The sequence below is a fragment of the Podarcis tiliguerta genome (genome assembly GCF_965153285.1).
Source record: "Podarcis tiliguerta genome assembly, chromosome: 1".
In the NCBI taxonomy this organism is placed as follows: Eukaryota; Metazoa; Chordata; class Lepidosauria; order Squamata; family Lacertidae; genus Podarcis; species Podarcis tiliguerta.
The window spans coordinates 55,522,475-55,534,631 of record NC_139534.1 but is presented as its reverse complement, the minus strand read 5'-3'; the positions used below and the strand labels follow the sequence as shown (position 1 = coordinate 55,534,631).

Here is a 12,157-nt window from a genome sequence, read left to right as displayed (position 1 = left end):
AAAATGAATTACTATTCTTATAACCTTCATATCAGATGATCCATTTTGTTCACTTCCATTCCTTTAATGTATTTTGCTTTGATCTTATTAGTCATATTGTTTTGGTTGTAACTCAAGTATAGATACCACGTAGATATATGTTTATTGATTCTGTGGTATATAAAAGAATACCAAAGAAGAAGAAGAACAGCTCAACAAACAAAGCGGATCAAATATAAAAAACAGATTTGCTATGATTCTATGATTTGCTACCTTTTGTTAATGGTTAAAATGCCAATGGAGAATAACTTATCATCAAACGATGTGCCACATCACTCCCAGAATCTGGAACTCCAAACAAAAGTGGATGTGTGGCACCAAGGTGATTTGGTGTTCCAATTTATGGAAAGCAGCCTCCACCACCCTGAGCAGTTCCAGAAATTGCTTCTGAGAGTAACAGCACCATGCAAAGTTGCACAAGGAACAGGTGCCTGGCACAGATGGCTGAACACTCTGGATTAGCAAGTGATCAAACAATGAAAAGGAAAGGATAAACCTGGATCATTTATTCTGTTGATTGTAGTTTAAGCCTGAATTACATGAAATGCTTTATAATTTAGCAGCAAATGCACTGTAGCAAGCACGTCACAAAAGAAAGGCGCTGCTGTGATTGGATTTTGTTCCATTAAAATGTCTGAAGAATTTATTGCTGGGGTGAAAGAAGGTGGGCATGAATTAATAAAAGCAACCAGCTTTCTATGGCTAACACCTGGATATTCCCCCCCACTCCCCGTTTTGATCTCTTAAGAATTCCTTGCCTCCTTAGGCTTGAGCGAAGTAAATACCATGGATCAGGGAAGACCACACACACCATAACAAGGTATTTCAGGCAGAAAGGGCATTTTCTGAAGAAATTATGTAGGGAGGTGGACTCTTAAGAAATAATCAGGCAATACAATGGAAAAGCCTGTTACAAGCTAAACCGCAGTACCGCTAGTGCAAACCCTATAATTTATTATAATCCATCACAAGAGGGGGAAGGAACCAGCATAGGAAGGGGGGGGGGGGGTTGCTGGAATTTCAGCATCTGGCTCCATCCATCAACCTTGTGGGAAAATCCTCCCGCCACTCCCTGGGTCATTCTGAATCAGGCCTTCAGCCTCCCATTCAACAAGGGAAGAAAAGGGACAATAGCTATTCAAGACCTTGCCAGGGTCACAACCCCTCTACCATCAGAACTCCTTAATGACCCCAAACAACAACATTCATAGCAACTGGAGAGGGAGAGGAGGGGAGACAGGCAGAACAATCGCTCATTCAGTCTGGGGTGTGAGGGGACTTCTGCCCACCCTCCTCAGAGGCAGCTTCTCAACAGGATATTGACAGCATTCCCCTTTCTCAAGGTGCCAGTAGATCTTTGGCTGCCAAAAACTGGCCTGGTATCCTAACCTTAAAAAAGATCTGAACAACCCCACTCACATTTAATGGGATCTAGCCTATGTTCACATGCATTTTTACTCCAGTTTTAATGGATTTTTAATCCATTTAATGGATTTTTAATGCACTTTTGTGTCTATCTGTTCTCAATCAGAGGAGTTTAAAGAGCACCGGGAACAGAATTACACCTTGTCCTTGAAAGAGTATGTCCTCCCCCCCCCCCACTTGAAGTGTCAGTCCAGGTAAATATTAGGGTGCCTTCCATTAGTCATGGCAAAAAATGATGAAGACTTCACACATTACCGGGGGGGGGGAGGATTGTACCTGAATACTGTGTGTACCCATAGTGTTCCTCAATATATGTGAAAGGCAACCTTATTTCTTCTCCCTGTTTCTATGCAGTATGCACACAATGCCGGGAGTGGTAACCAACCCCAGGTCCTGGCAGCATGCACACTTAGTAAAATAGAGAAGAGTAGTCCTAAAGTGTGGAATGGTAATTCTAATTTATATTAGTGACTGTATTTATTCTGCAGTAATTAATTTAGAACGGACTAAGTCTGGAGTACCGTAATTACATATATTCAATTCATGGAGGATAAAACCATCAATGGCTATGAGTCCTGGTGGCAATTTTGCCTCTAGTAACACACTCAGCTGCTGGGGACCATGAACAAGACAGTGCTGTTGAGTTCATATCCTCCTTTTTGGGTTTCCCATAGAAGCTTCTTGATACAGAATCCGTTCATTGGTTCAACTAGCCCTGTGCTATCTGGAAATGCCAGGGATCAAACACAAGACCTTCCGCATGCAAAGCAGATGTCCTACCACTGGGCTACAGCCCTTCTCAAGCAACGGCATCTTGTTGGCAACAGCGAGAACAAAAGGCTGAACTAGAGAGGTCTTTGGCCTGATCCAACTTGGTTCTTCTTAATGTTAGAAGTATGGTCTTGTGAAAGGTCCCTGTACAGAGCAGAAAGCACTGGGGTGGTTGGGATGGGGACCAGACCATGAAGTTGTTACAGCTCCCACCTCACTCCTGAGAAGACTTTAGTTCGAATAAGGTGGACTGCTGGAAATGGCCTCTGTATGATGACTTACTACCCATCATGGCTGGATTCTGTACTGCAGCTGCTATAACAGGGACACGCCAGATGAGGAGGAACAGAGAAAGGGAGAGCAGTGCTAACAGAGATATGAAGGCCTGGGAAATTTTCTCCTCCTGTTCATTTCCCCCCAAATGGGGGGGGGCATAGAAAAATAGGTGGAAACCAGGGTCCCCTCCAATTTTTCTGTATCCCGCCACAAGCCTTCACATGTCTAGTGCTGCACCTTACAGCAGCAACTTACTGGACAAGCATTCACAGTAAGAATTGTTTCAAGCAGTCTTAACGTGACGCTCATCAAACTTATGAGCCCACGCTTACTGGAATTTATGGGATTTATATTTCTTTCTTTAAAAATTCAAAATATTTATCTACCCACACTTCATCAAAAGATGCCACGATGGAGCACAGGAGTGTGAATAAAAAATAATTCACACAAAACATATACACACAATTTAAATCCAACATGTAAATGTAGCAAAATATTGGAAAACAAAAACAAATTAAACCCAAACAGCTAAAGAGCAAACCAGAAAGAAAGAAAAAGTAACTAAAATGCTAAAACACTTCTCTTGGTGCTTAAAAGCTTGTAGTCTCTTTCTCATACACATGCAGAGCAAAACCCACCATGCTCTTTAATGGTTTTACCCAAGTCTCTTGCTGCCTCCTTATTCAAATATTTTTGAATTCAAATATTTTTTGAAGTATAGGATGCAGGGGTTATGTTCTTTATTCAGACCTGGAAAGCAAGCTAGATGATGAACTGTACTGTATAATTCATCAGACCTTCTAGTGCAATGTGTTGAATCAACCAGGGTTCAAATATGAACTCAGCCATGGCTTTATAGGACACCTGAAAGGCACTGTGGATAGACTTGTCTGTCTTAACCAGGGAGATGTGGGTTCAAGTCCCCACTCAGCCATGAAACGTAATAGGTGACTTCACCTAAGGCTGCTGTGAGAATAAAATGAGGTACCTTTAATAAGATATAAGTCTTTGATATGTCCCTCAGGACATGGTCTTACAGCTGGATTCACTCATGCAATGCATTTAATCGGTCATGTGAGGGAAATTCTGCCTGCACTAATTCTCCTCGCATCCACACTGTTGACATGGCCACTGTAACCCCCATCTGTAAAATGGGAGGAATAAAAAATTCACAAGCAAGTTGAAGTCCTAAAAAACACCCTGAAAACCAAAAGTGAAATATAAGGACAAAGAAATTAGTCTCTAGATAAAATTCTAAATATAATGGGCAGAAATCCTTTACTGTTCTTTCCTCAGGCAAATGAATGCCTCTCCTAACTGCAGAGACCCTGCTAGATTTGAAGGAAACTTTTGTTTATTTGTTGGTATTCTTCTTCAGCCTTTCCTTTTCCAAGAGCAAAGCAAACATTAATCTCTGCCTGTCTCAGAGCTGACAAAGGCCCATAGACAGGCCGGCAGCCTGCCTGGCCCACTTTCTTTCCTGACCCACTGGCTCTAGCGCCAAGTTGGGACGAGCTTAGACTTCAAAATTAGTTTGACTTTGCTTCAGCAAAATTCAGCGAGGGAGGTGGAAGGACAGGCAGACACATGGCTCTTATCACCGTGGCAACCACTCAAAGAGGAGAAGGACAGTGCTTTTATTCAAGAGGAAGGGAGTGAGTTCAGGGAAGGGGTGGGGAGCGAGGGAGCCCAGGCCACCACCACACAGACAAGAGGTGGCCTGCATGCTAATGGCTCGGGAGCAAAAGCACACCCCGCAGTGCTAACTCCTTCAGTAGTAATTGCATCACAATGTTCGGCCCACATCCGCCATGCTGAGGAATGGAGTGGCCAGAACACTAGTTTTAGAGGCACTGTCCACATCTATACAAATGTACAGATATGCACAACCAAATTCTGCAGGTGATCCATCAATATTAGTGCAATTGTTGCATCCTCCACAATTTTCCTTTATCAGGATAGCAAAAGCCCTGCCTATAAATTCCTATCAGTGTGTGTGTGTGTGTGTGTGTGTGTAAACACTATAACTTGGGCATTAAAGTGCCCAATGAAATTGATCAGCCACAACTGGAGGACAAACTCTCTCTACCTATCTCTTCACGCAATGCATATTCAGCTTACAAAGTTCATTTCCACATCGTTTACGGATGGTCACCAAATACCAATTCCTTTTTTAAATGGGCAGGTTGAATTCATGGAGGATAGGATAAGGCAAATCACCATAGGCAAATGGTACCACACACACCTCTCTCAAGTCAACGTGAATAGGATCAAATACTTGCCATGTTATTTTGGTGCCAGAGACACAAAATCCAACAGTGCCACTCCTTGAGAGTAAGAATATGTTGATTCAAACTGAATAACTTAACAAGCTTCTGCCCTTTTTATGACACTAAAATCCAGCTGCCTTGGGCAGCTGCCTCTCTCTGCCTAACGGTAGGACTGACCCTGACAGACCAGGCAATCTCTCGCAAGTTCACAGTGTAAGCTTTCCCATAGCATCTGGCTAGTGCACAGAACGCTCAGCTAGATTATTTTTTGTCTTGCAAGGCCAGACCATTCTCATATTTTTACAGGTTCTGGGCACTCAAACACGGCAACCCCTGAACCAGGATATCAGGGGTGGCTAATCTGTGGCTCTCCAGATGTTGCTGGACTCCAACTCCCAACAGCTCCAGCCAGCATGGCCAACAGTCAGGGATGATGAGAATTGTAGTTCAGAAACATCTGGCAATGCTGAAGGTTAGCTATCCCTTCAGTTGATGACTATCTGATAAGTCAGGCAATAAGTTTAACCTTACAAGTCTCTGTTTCATAATCGACAGGTGGAAAGCCACAATCAAGACTTTGCCTCTTCCCTTGCTTTCCTACTGCCTTTGCTTCAGCATCCATCTGCTGCTCACTGATAGTTCCTTATGACATGATATATGTGTGCTGATATGCGTGAATATGTTGCATCAAAATGGCAGCTGAAGAGGTGCTGGGAGCCACAGCAAGCAGTAGGCATGCAAGACAGGTAATAGCTCTTTTACTGAGTGTCCAAGGCAGTACATCTTCATTACCTTGTTAATCCTTCTACCAGCCCTGTAAACGTAGGCAGGCCATATTAACACTCCCTCTAACAATCCTGTTAGGTGCCATATTAATTAGCAAGACTAAATAAAGAATACTAAAAGCCTGAAGGAACAAAGCTCTTTTGGAAGGAGTTCCACAACCAGCATTCCTAAAAAGGCCCCGGATGGACTAAAACTGTCCAGCTTGGGCTGACGTTGACATATGAATCAGGAATACCCACTCCATAGTTCACACTCTTAACTCGCTCTACTGCACCACTAGTATAGCAGAGCTAGATTTCCAGACTGGGGTTCCTAACATATGCATTCCAGGCAGCTATTGCACTGCTCCAAGCAGCACACAAACTGTCCCATAAGTCTTCTGTGCTCCTAACACTTTATCCACACACCAAACATTCTTTATGTGTGCCCATATTTCACGCAGAGAGGAATAAAGCATGCATCAAGGCTCTGAGATGAATTTCATTTCACAGTTGTGAGGTAACTTCAGCGCCACAGGGATGAATGCCTCCACTTCACAGCCTGCCTTCAAGGCCGGGCTTCAAAGGGTACAGCAGAAGCAAGGCAACTAGGCCTTATTGTGGAAAGGCCCCAGAATACTCAACTCTCATGATTCCAGAGGGGAAATAAAGCATTATTGGGTGGATGGGTGCATTTTTGCCCCCTGGGTGGGGGGTACATATAGCAATGGGAGGACGCTTAGGTAGGTGGGGTGTCACAACTGTTTGGTGGGCTGGGAGGAGCATGATTTACATGGCACTCCCAAACCCTGGCAGGAAAGGATTTGTGGCAGTAAATTCTGTGGCAGGGCAGTGTGGGCACCTGAAACAAGCCATACAGAAGGTGTGTGAAGGCGAAATGTTACTTGCAGGATGCCCAGATAAGATCTAGAACCATTTTAGTCATGCTAGTTGACAACCTTCAGCAGGAGACAAATGGAGGGAGGGTGTCCCTGTTGAACCCTGCAGACTTTTTGTCAGCTTTCAGAACCATCTCCCATGGTATCCTTCCAGACTGCCTGACAGGCATCTGCTTTTAACAGATAGGCTGGTAGCTGAAGGGGTGACAGGAAATTGCAGCTCCAACCTTATGGGAATTAACCTGTGGAGTGCCACACCTTTCAAAATCAAACTATTGGGAGAAGGAGGCTGATGACCTCCAGTAATCTTCTTTTGTAGCCCAGGAAGGCAGTTGATTCTTCAAACTGTCTCTGGAGTTCATAGTGGGCTGAATGGGGGATAATAAACTAAAGCTTAATCCATGTAAGTGAATAGATTGGTTGATCTAGTACTGAGGTGGGGAATCATTCTCCGCCTGAGGCTATGCTCTCTCAGGACCAAACTTGTAGGGGGCTGCATTGCCAGTGTGCCCCCAAAGCACACTAGGTCAGTGTTGGCACAAGGACAGCACACACACACCGTTTGCACATACATACATATATGCACACAAACACATACATACACATACATACATATACACACAATTTTTTGCTCTCACCCCCCCCCAGCAGTTGGGGGGGGGGAAAGCATTCTAGCTTTTTCCAAGACTAATTGGCAAAGGAGGGAGGGCTTTGATTTTCATGGAGACTGCAGATGGGAAGTGTTAACCCTTCGTTCTCCAGCTCTCCAGACCCGTCCCCCAACCCACACACAAATGTATACACTGCATTTGGCCTTGAACACCTTCTCTGGGAAACTGTTTTCAAGCCTAACTGATGCTGGGGCGGGGGGGGGGGTAGTCTGTGGGCTAGACAGGAAGGCCCCCACAAATTGCAGTGAGGATGTGGGCTTCCAGTTCCCCACCTGGGATTCACATGTCTAAATGAAGTAAGAGAAGTGATATCATGCAAGTGTTCTGGAAGGCAGTTCCTAGCATACAGGGCACCAAGGAAGAAAGGGCAGAGTGGAAGTCCTTCAGATAGTTGATAGAGATGCTGTTGTAGGAATGATTATCACAGTCATGGATGCACTGGGGATGTATATTCTCCACAGTGCATTAAAGCTCAGCTTGAGAGTCCCTACTACTACGACTACAAGTATCTATTTGTAATGATACCCTCTGTGTGGTCCTAGGGAGGCCTGGGCCGTCAGCTTCTTACCTGTGTTCAAAAGGATAGAACCACAGAATTGTACAAAGCATACAAGACAGGTGGTCATCCAGCCTCAACTTAAAACCTCCAATGTGAAGGAGAGTCTACCACCTCTTGTGGGAGTCTGTGCCACTGTGTCAAGCAACTCTTAGTTTCAGAAACTGATGTTTAGTCATAATCTCCTTTCATAGCTTGGGTACCTGCTCTTTAGAGTGACTGTGAAGTTATTTAAGTCTTAAGCTACTTGTTTTTGTGTTTAAACTGATTTTCATTCGTTTATTGTATTTTCCTATCTGTTTTATATCTGTAAGATGCTTTAGAAACCATTTTTGGTAGGAAAGAGGGATAAAGGCAATAATGTATGTCCGAAGAACTGGGCCTCTGCCTACAAAAGCTTAGGCCACAATATACACAGTATTTGCCATTTGTTAAGGCAGCCTTTACCAACCTGCCACCCTCCAAAGGTTTGGGACTACAATGCCTAGCAGCTGATGGCAGTCCAACACATCTGGAGGGCACCTGGTTGGCAAAGGTTGCTTTAAGGTGTTAGAGGACTCCACTGATTTTGATTCTCTTCATACTGTCATTTTTTTAAATAAAAAAACCTCACTTTTATTTTAAAAAAACTGAAGGTAAAATATACTTAGAGATGATGGGGGGGGGGGAGATCACTCCTTCAAAATGACAGACCAGATACAGGGTTTGCTTCAGCCCTGGAGCGAGCAGATCAAATGGCCATAGGATCGGCTGCTGATTTATTACATTTTCAGAGCTCTCTTGAATGGAATATTTAGAAATATTCCCAGCTTCTCAGCACCCAAAGTTAGAAAACTGACTGTAGATCTCTTGCAGTGTCCCCCTTGCCCTCAGATGAGCTATAAGCCTCCTTCTCTCAGCCTTCTTCTGTTCAGTTAGAGGATCCTCCCCTAAAATATTCCTGTTCAATTCCTCTGTCTTGCTTTCAACCTCTCTTCCTCCCTCATCTAGCTTCAGTCTATCCAAAATGCAGTCTGCTGCACCAGAAGGGGAGGCTCTCATCCCTATGCACTGTGGTGGCCTGATTCACCTGTTATCTCCTCCCAGCTCTCCTCCTGATCCAATAGCTTTACCTCTTCTTGACGTGAGCTCACTGGCAGTAGCAAACCGGGATTCCCAGCCAAGGAGGCTGATGGCTTTCCCAGGGTATTTTCCTCTTGTCAGCAAAGACAGCACTCAGTCTCTCTCTCTCTCCACCTACAATTGATTCCCAACCCCTCCTTCAATCATGAGACTGCATTTGCATCACTGAAGGTATTTCAAGAACATTTTAACTAGAGGCATTCAGCCCCTCCGGTAAATCCTTTGATCAAGGTGCTTATAAGGGGGGGGGGGGGAGGCGGAGAGCAAGAGCAGCAGCAGCAGCACTGAAGCACCACCCACATCTCAACCAATGTTTCGAAACCCTGCCAATCAGCAGGACTTTATTCGGTTTGCTATTCAATATCACACTACTATTCCGGCCTTATGGGTTAGCTGACAGAAGAAAACTGAAAGAAAGCAGGCAACTGACAGAAAATGGAAATAACTTCCATTTTTCACACACGAGTTCTAAAGGTTAGCATATATCCTTGATGAATGTCCCTAAACATTTATTTTGGCCAGAACCAATACTAAACATCCATCCACTCAGTGGCATATGGGGTTGGCTGGGGTTTTTTTGCAAGACTCCAGGGTGAAGGAGGAGTAGAGAGCCCTCAGGGTGCAAACACAGTTTCATTTCACTCGGATTTGTTGCTACTCTTTAACAACCTTTTAATCACCCTGGGTAAGTAAACCACTATCTGTCACTGCCTGTCAATCCACAATTACAGGGGAAGTGGGATATTCTAAACTGCATTAGTTTAGAGGGGGGGGGCTGACTCCAGACCACTTAAGATGCAGTGCAAAGATTTTGAGTACAGTGAACATAATATTTCTTCACGATTCCTGGGGAATGGCTATTATGAAATTCTAGTTTTCCTTGTTGGTCGGACTTGCTCTGACCCAGTACTGTACCTAAAAAGTTCCAATATATCCCATATTATTCCCCCAATCTTCACACTTCTCTCCCTGGACCTAGGTGATCCGACTATGTTTCTTCTCTGTTCTGAGGCACACGCAGTCCAATTCTATGCATTTTTACGCAGGACTAAATCCCACTGAGCCCAATGGAGTTTACTCCCAAGTAAAGTCCCTCCAATACTGCCTGTGGTCCACAAAGCCCTTGCCACCCCGCAGTCGCACACTTGCTTTTCCTTTGCAGGTATGCAAGCGCTTGGGAGTTCATGAAGGCTAAGCAAGGCACCTGAGAACAACTAGCAACGGCACTTTCGGCTGTGAAGATGACTGGGCTGAGCAGGCAGTTCCCAAACTTGCACTCGCGTTAATCCAAAGTACAAGGTTTGCCCAGGTTAAAGAGGAACTCCGAAGACATCCAGGTGGCCGAGAAACCCTTAGATGAGCTCCCTCGTCTCATTTCTGCATTTGCAGTCGCCGGGCGGGTTAGGGACCTCTGCCACGTACCGCGCGCACCCACCTCGGGCGACTCCTTTTCCAGGTTTGGGAAGGGATATATTTCAGCCTCCCCATCGGTTCCTCTCTTACGCCGCCTTCCCCTCCCGTGCCAATCGAGGGGCTGATCCCACCACGGATCTCCACCTAGATTACTTTGGACACCACGTCTCTCGATCCCAGGGGTTCGATCCCCGGTGTGGCCTTTTGTTAGGCAAGGGAGGGAGAGATGGGACTGGCCGGGGAAGGGAAAGGAAGGCGAGGACCGGCTCCCGGGCCACGCGGTGGGGTGGGCGCTCCAGGCCACGCCGGGGCACACTCACCCGTGTCCTGGCGGAACTGGTGCATGGACTGCAGGTCGATGATATAAGGCGACAGGCGGTTGTCCACCTGGCCTAGGACGACGCTTCCCCCGACTCTCGGCCCGGATCGGATCACCGCCTCGATGTGGTGGCTCACGGCGGGGCTGTAGGGTCTCCAGCGCCCGTGCTCGTTCAGCCATTCCCAAACCACCACGGCCGAAGCCAGCAGCATATTGGTGGCGGTCTTCTGCAAGCAAGCAAGCTCTCCCGATCCCAAGCGGCGCCCGGAGGAGCCCCTTTTCGCCCGGTCAGCGTCCGATCGGTCTCATCAACCCCCTTTAAACTCTGCAACGTCACGGCCACTAGCTGGCTGGCTGCTTCTTGGATCAGTTCCAGATCTTGCTCTTGTCAAATCTCTCCCTTTCTCTCCCTGGCAGCGAAGAGCTGGGCTTTGCGGGGTTCACAAGCGCCTCGATTCTGCTGGCTTCATGCACCTTTTTAAAAAAGGCTTCTAAAGCTCTCATCCCACCCACTTGAAGACTCTTGCTTCACTGCCTATAAAAATGCATGCATTTAAAAAATAACAAGGATCCATCCACTCAGCGAGCTGGAAAAGCAGGTTCCGTCATTTGCTCTGTAAAGTGGCTCCGAGGGGAATTTCTCACTATCTTTACAGCGAAAGGAGGGTGACTCAGTTACACCAGTTGCATCTCCTCCTCCTGTTTTCCTCTCTGCAGCTGCACGGGGGATCCTTCTCACCGAGCCCTTCTCGGAATTTCATGCTCTAGTTTTCCCCCTCCTCCTCCTCCTCCCCGTGCACTAGATGCAGCAATCGCTCCAGCTCCACCTCCCTGTTGCTTTTCTGCCTGCCTCCTTTCTACGAGGAATCCGGGTGAGTGGGATTTTCTCGGCACAGCAGGAGAAATGCAAGCCTCCACCAGACGCGATGCCCGCTTTCCACAGCGCAGAAACAATCACCCATTGCACGGCACGGGCACTTCACTCCTGCCTATTGCAACCCGCAGCCTCTCCCGCTACAACTTCCCTGCCTTAGCAAGGTTTTGGAGTAGGAGCCGCAGCACGAGCTCCCCGGGAACGCGACGTCTCGAGCGCGCGAGCTCCCTCCTCCTTCTCCTCCTCTCACCACCATTACCTCATGCTCGGCCCCCCGCCCCTAAGCCCACCCCTCTGGCCAGCATCAGGGCGCCATCTGCTGACCGTAGAAAACGAAGCAGCGGCGGGAGGGACTGAACCATCGCACGCAAAACGGGGGGGTGGCACTTGCCACCACGAGCAAGCAGACGAGGAAGGGAAAAGCAAGAGAACGTGCATGCGATGAAAGGCCCGTCTGCAGAATCGCCCGTGCCATTGCTTTCCGGCCAGGCCCGCTGATTTGCCACAGCTCCTCACTGCAGCCTCTAGTGCCCTCCAGCATTTGCAGAGAGGAACATTAGGTGAAGCAGTTGGATGTGAGAGTAGTTCCTTCACAGCTGAGATCAGAGGAGGCAGTGGCGACGAAGCATTCTTTTGGGTCATTCCCTGTTGAATAATTTTGTAACTTTAAAATGCAACGTTAGTCCTCTCTCCTAAAAAGCACAGCTTTCTGATATTTTCCAGGGGGCATAGCTGTGTTAGTCTTTTGTGGCAAAAAG

General features: G+C 46.6%; 1 protein-coding gene across 1 annotated transcript in view; it reads right to left on the bottom strand.

Moving 5' to 3' along the window:
• The window catches only part of DTX4 (deltex E3 ubiquitin ligase 4), a 36,144-nt gene extending 24,346 nt beyond the window's left edge, over window positions 1-11,798 (bottom strand). The window contains exon 1 of the mRNA XM_083416216.1: window positions 10,527-11,798. Within this exon, the coding sequence (XP_083272342.1) occupies window positions 10,527-10,737 (211 nt within the window). The 5' untranslated portion in view covers window positions 10,738-11,798. The remainder of the gene's footprint in view (window positions 1-10,526) is intronic.
• Window positions 11,799-12,157: the final 359 nt, after the last annotated feature.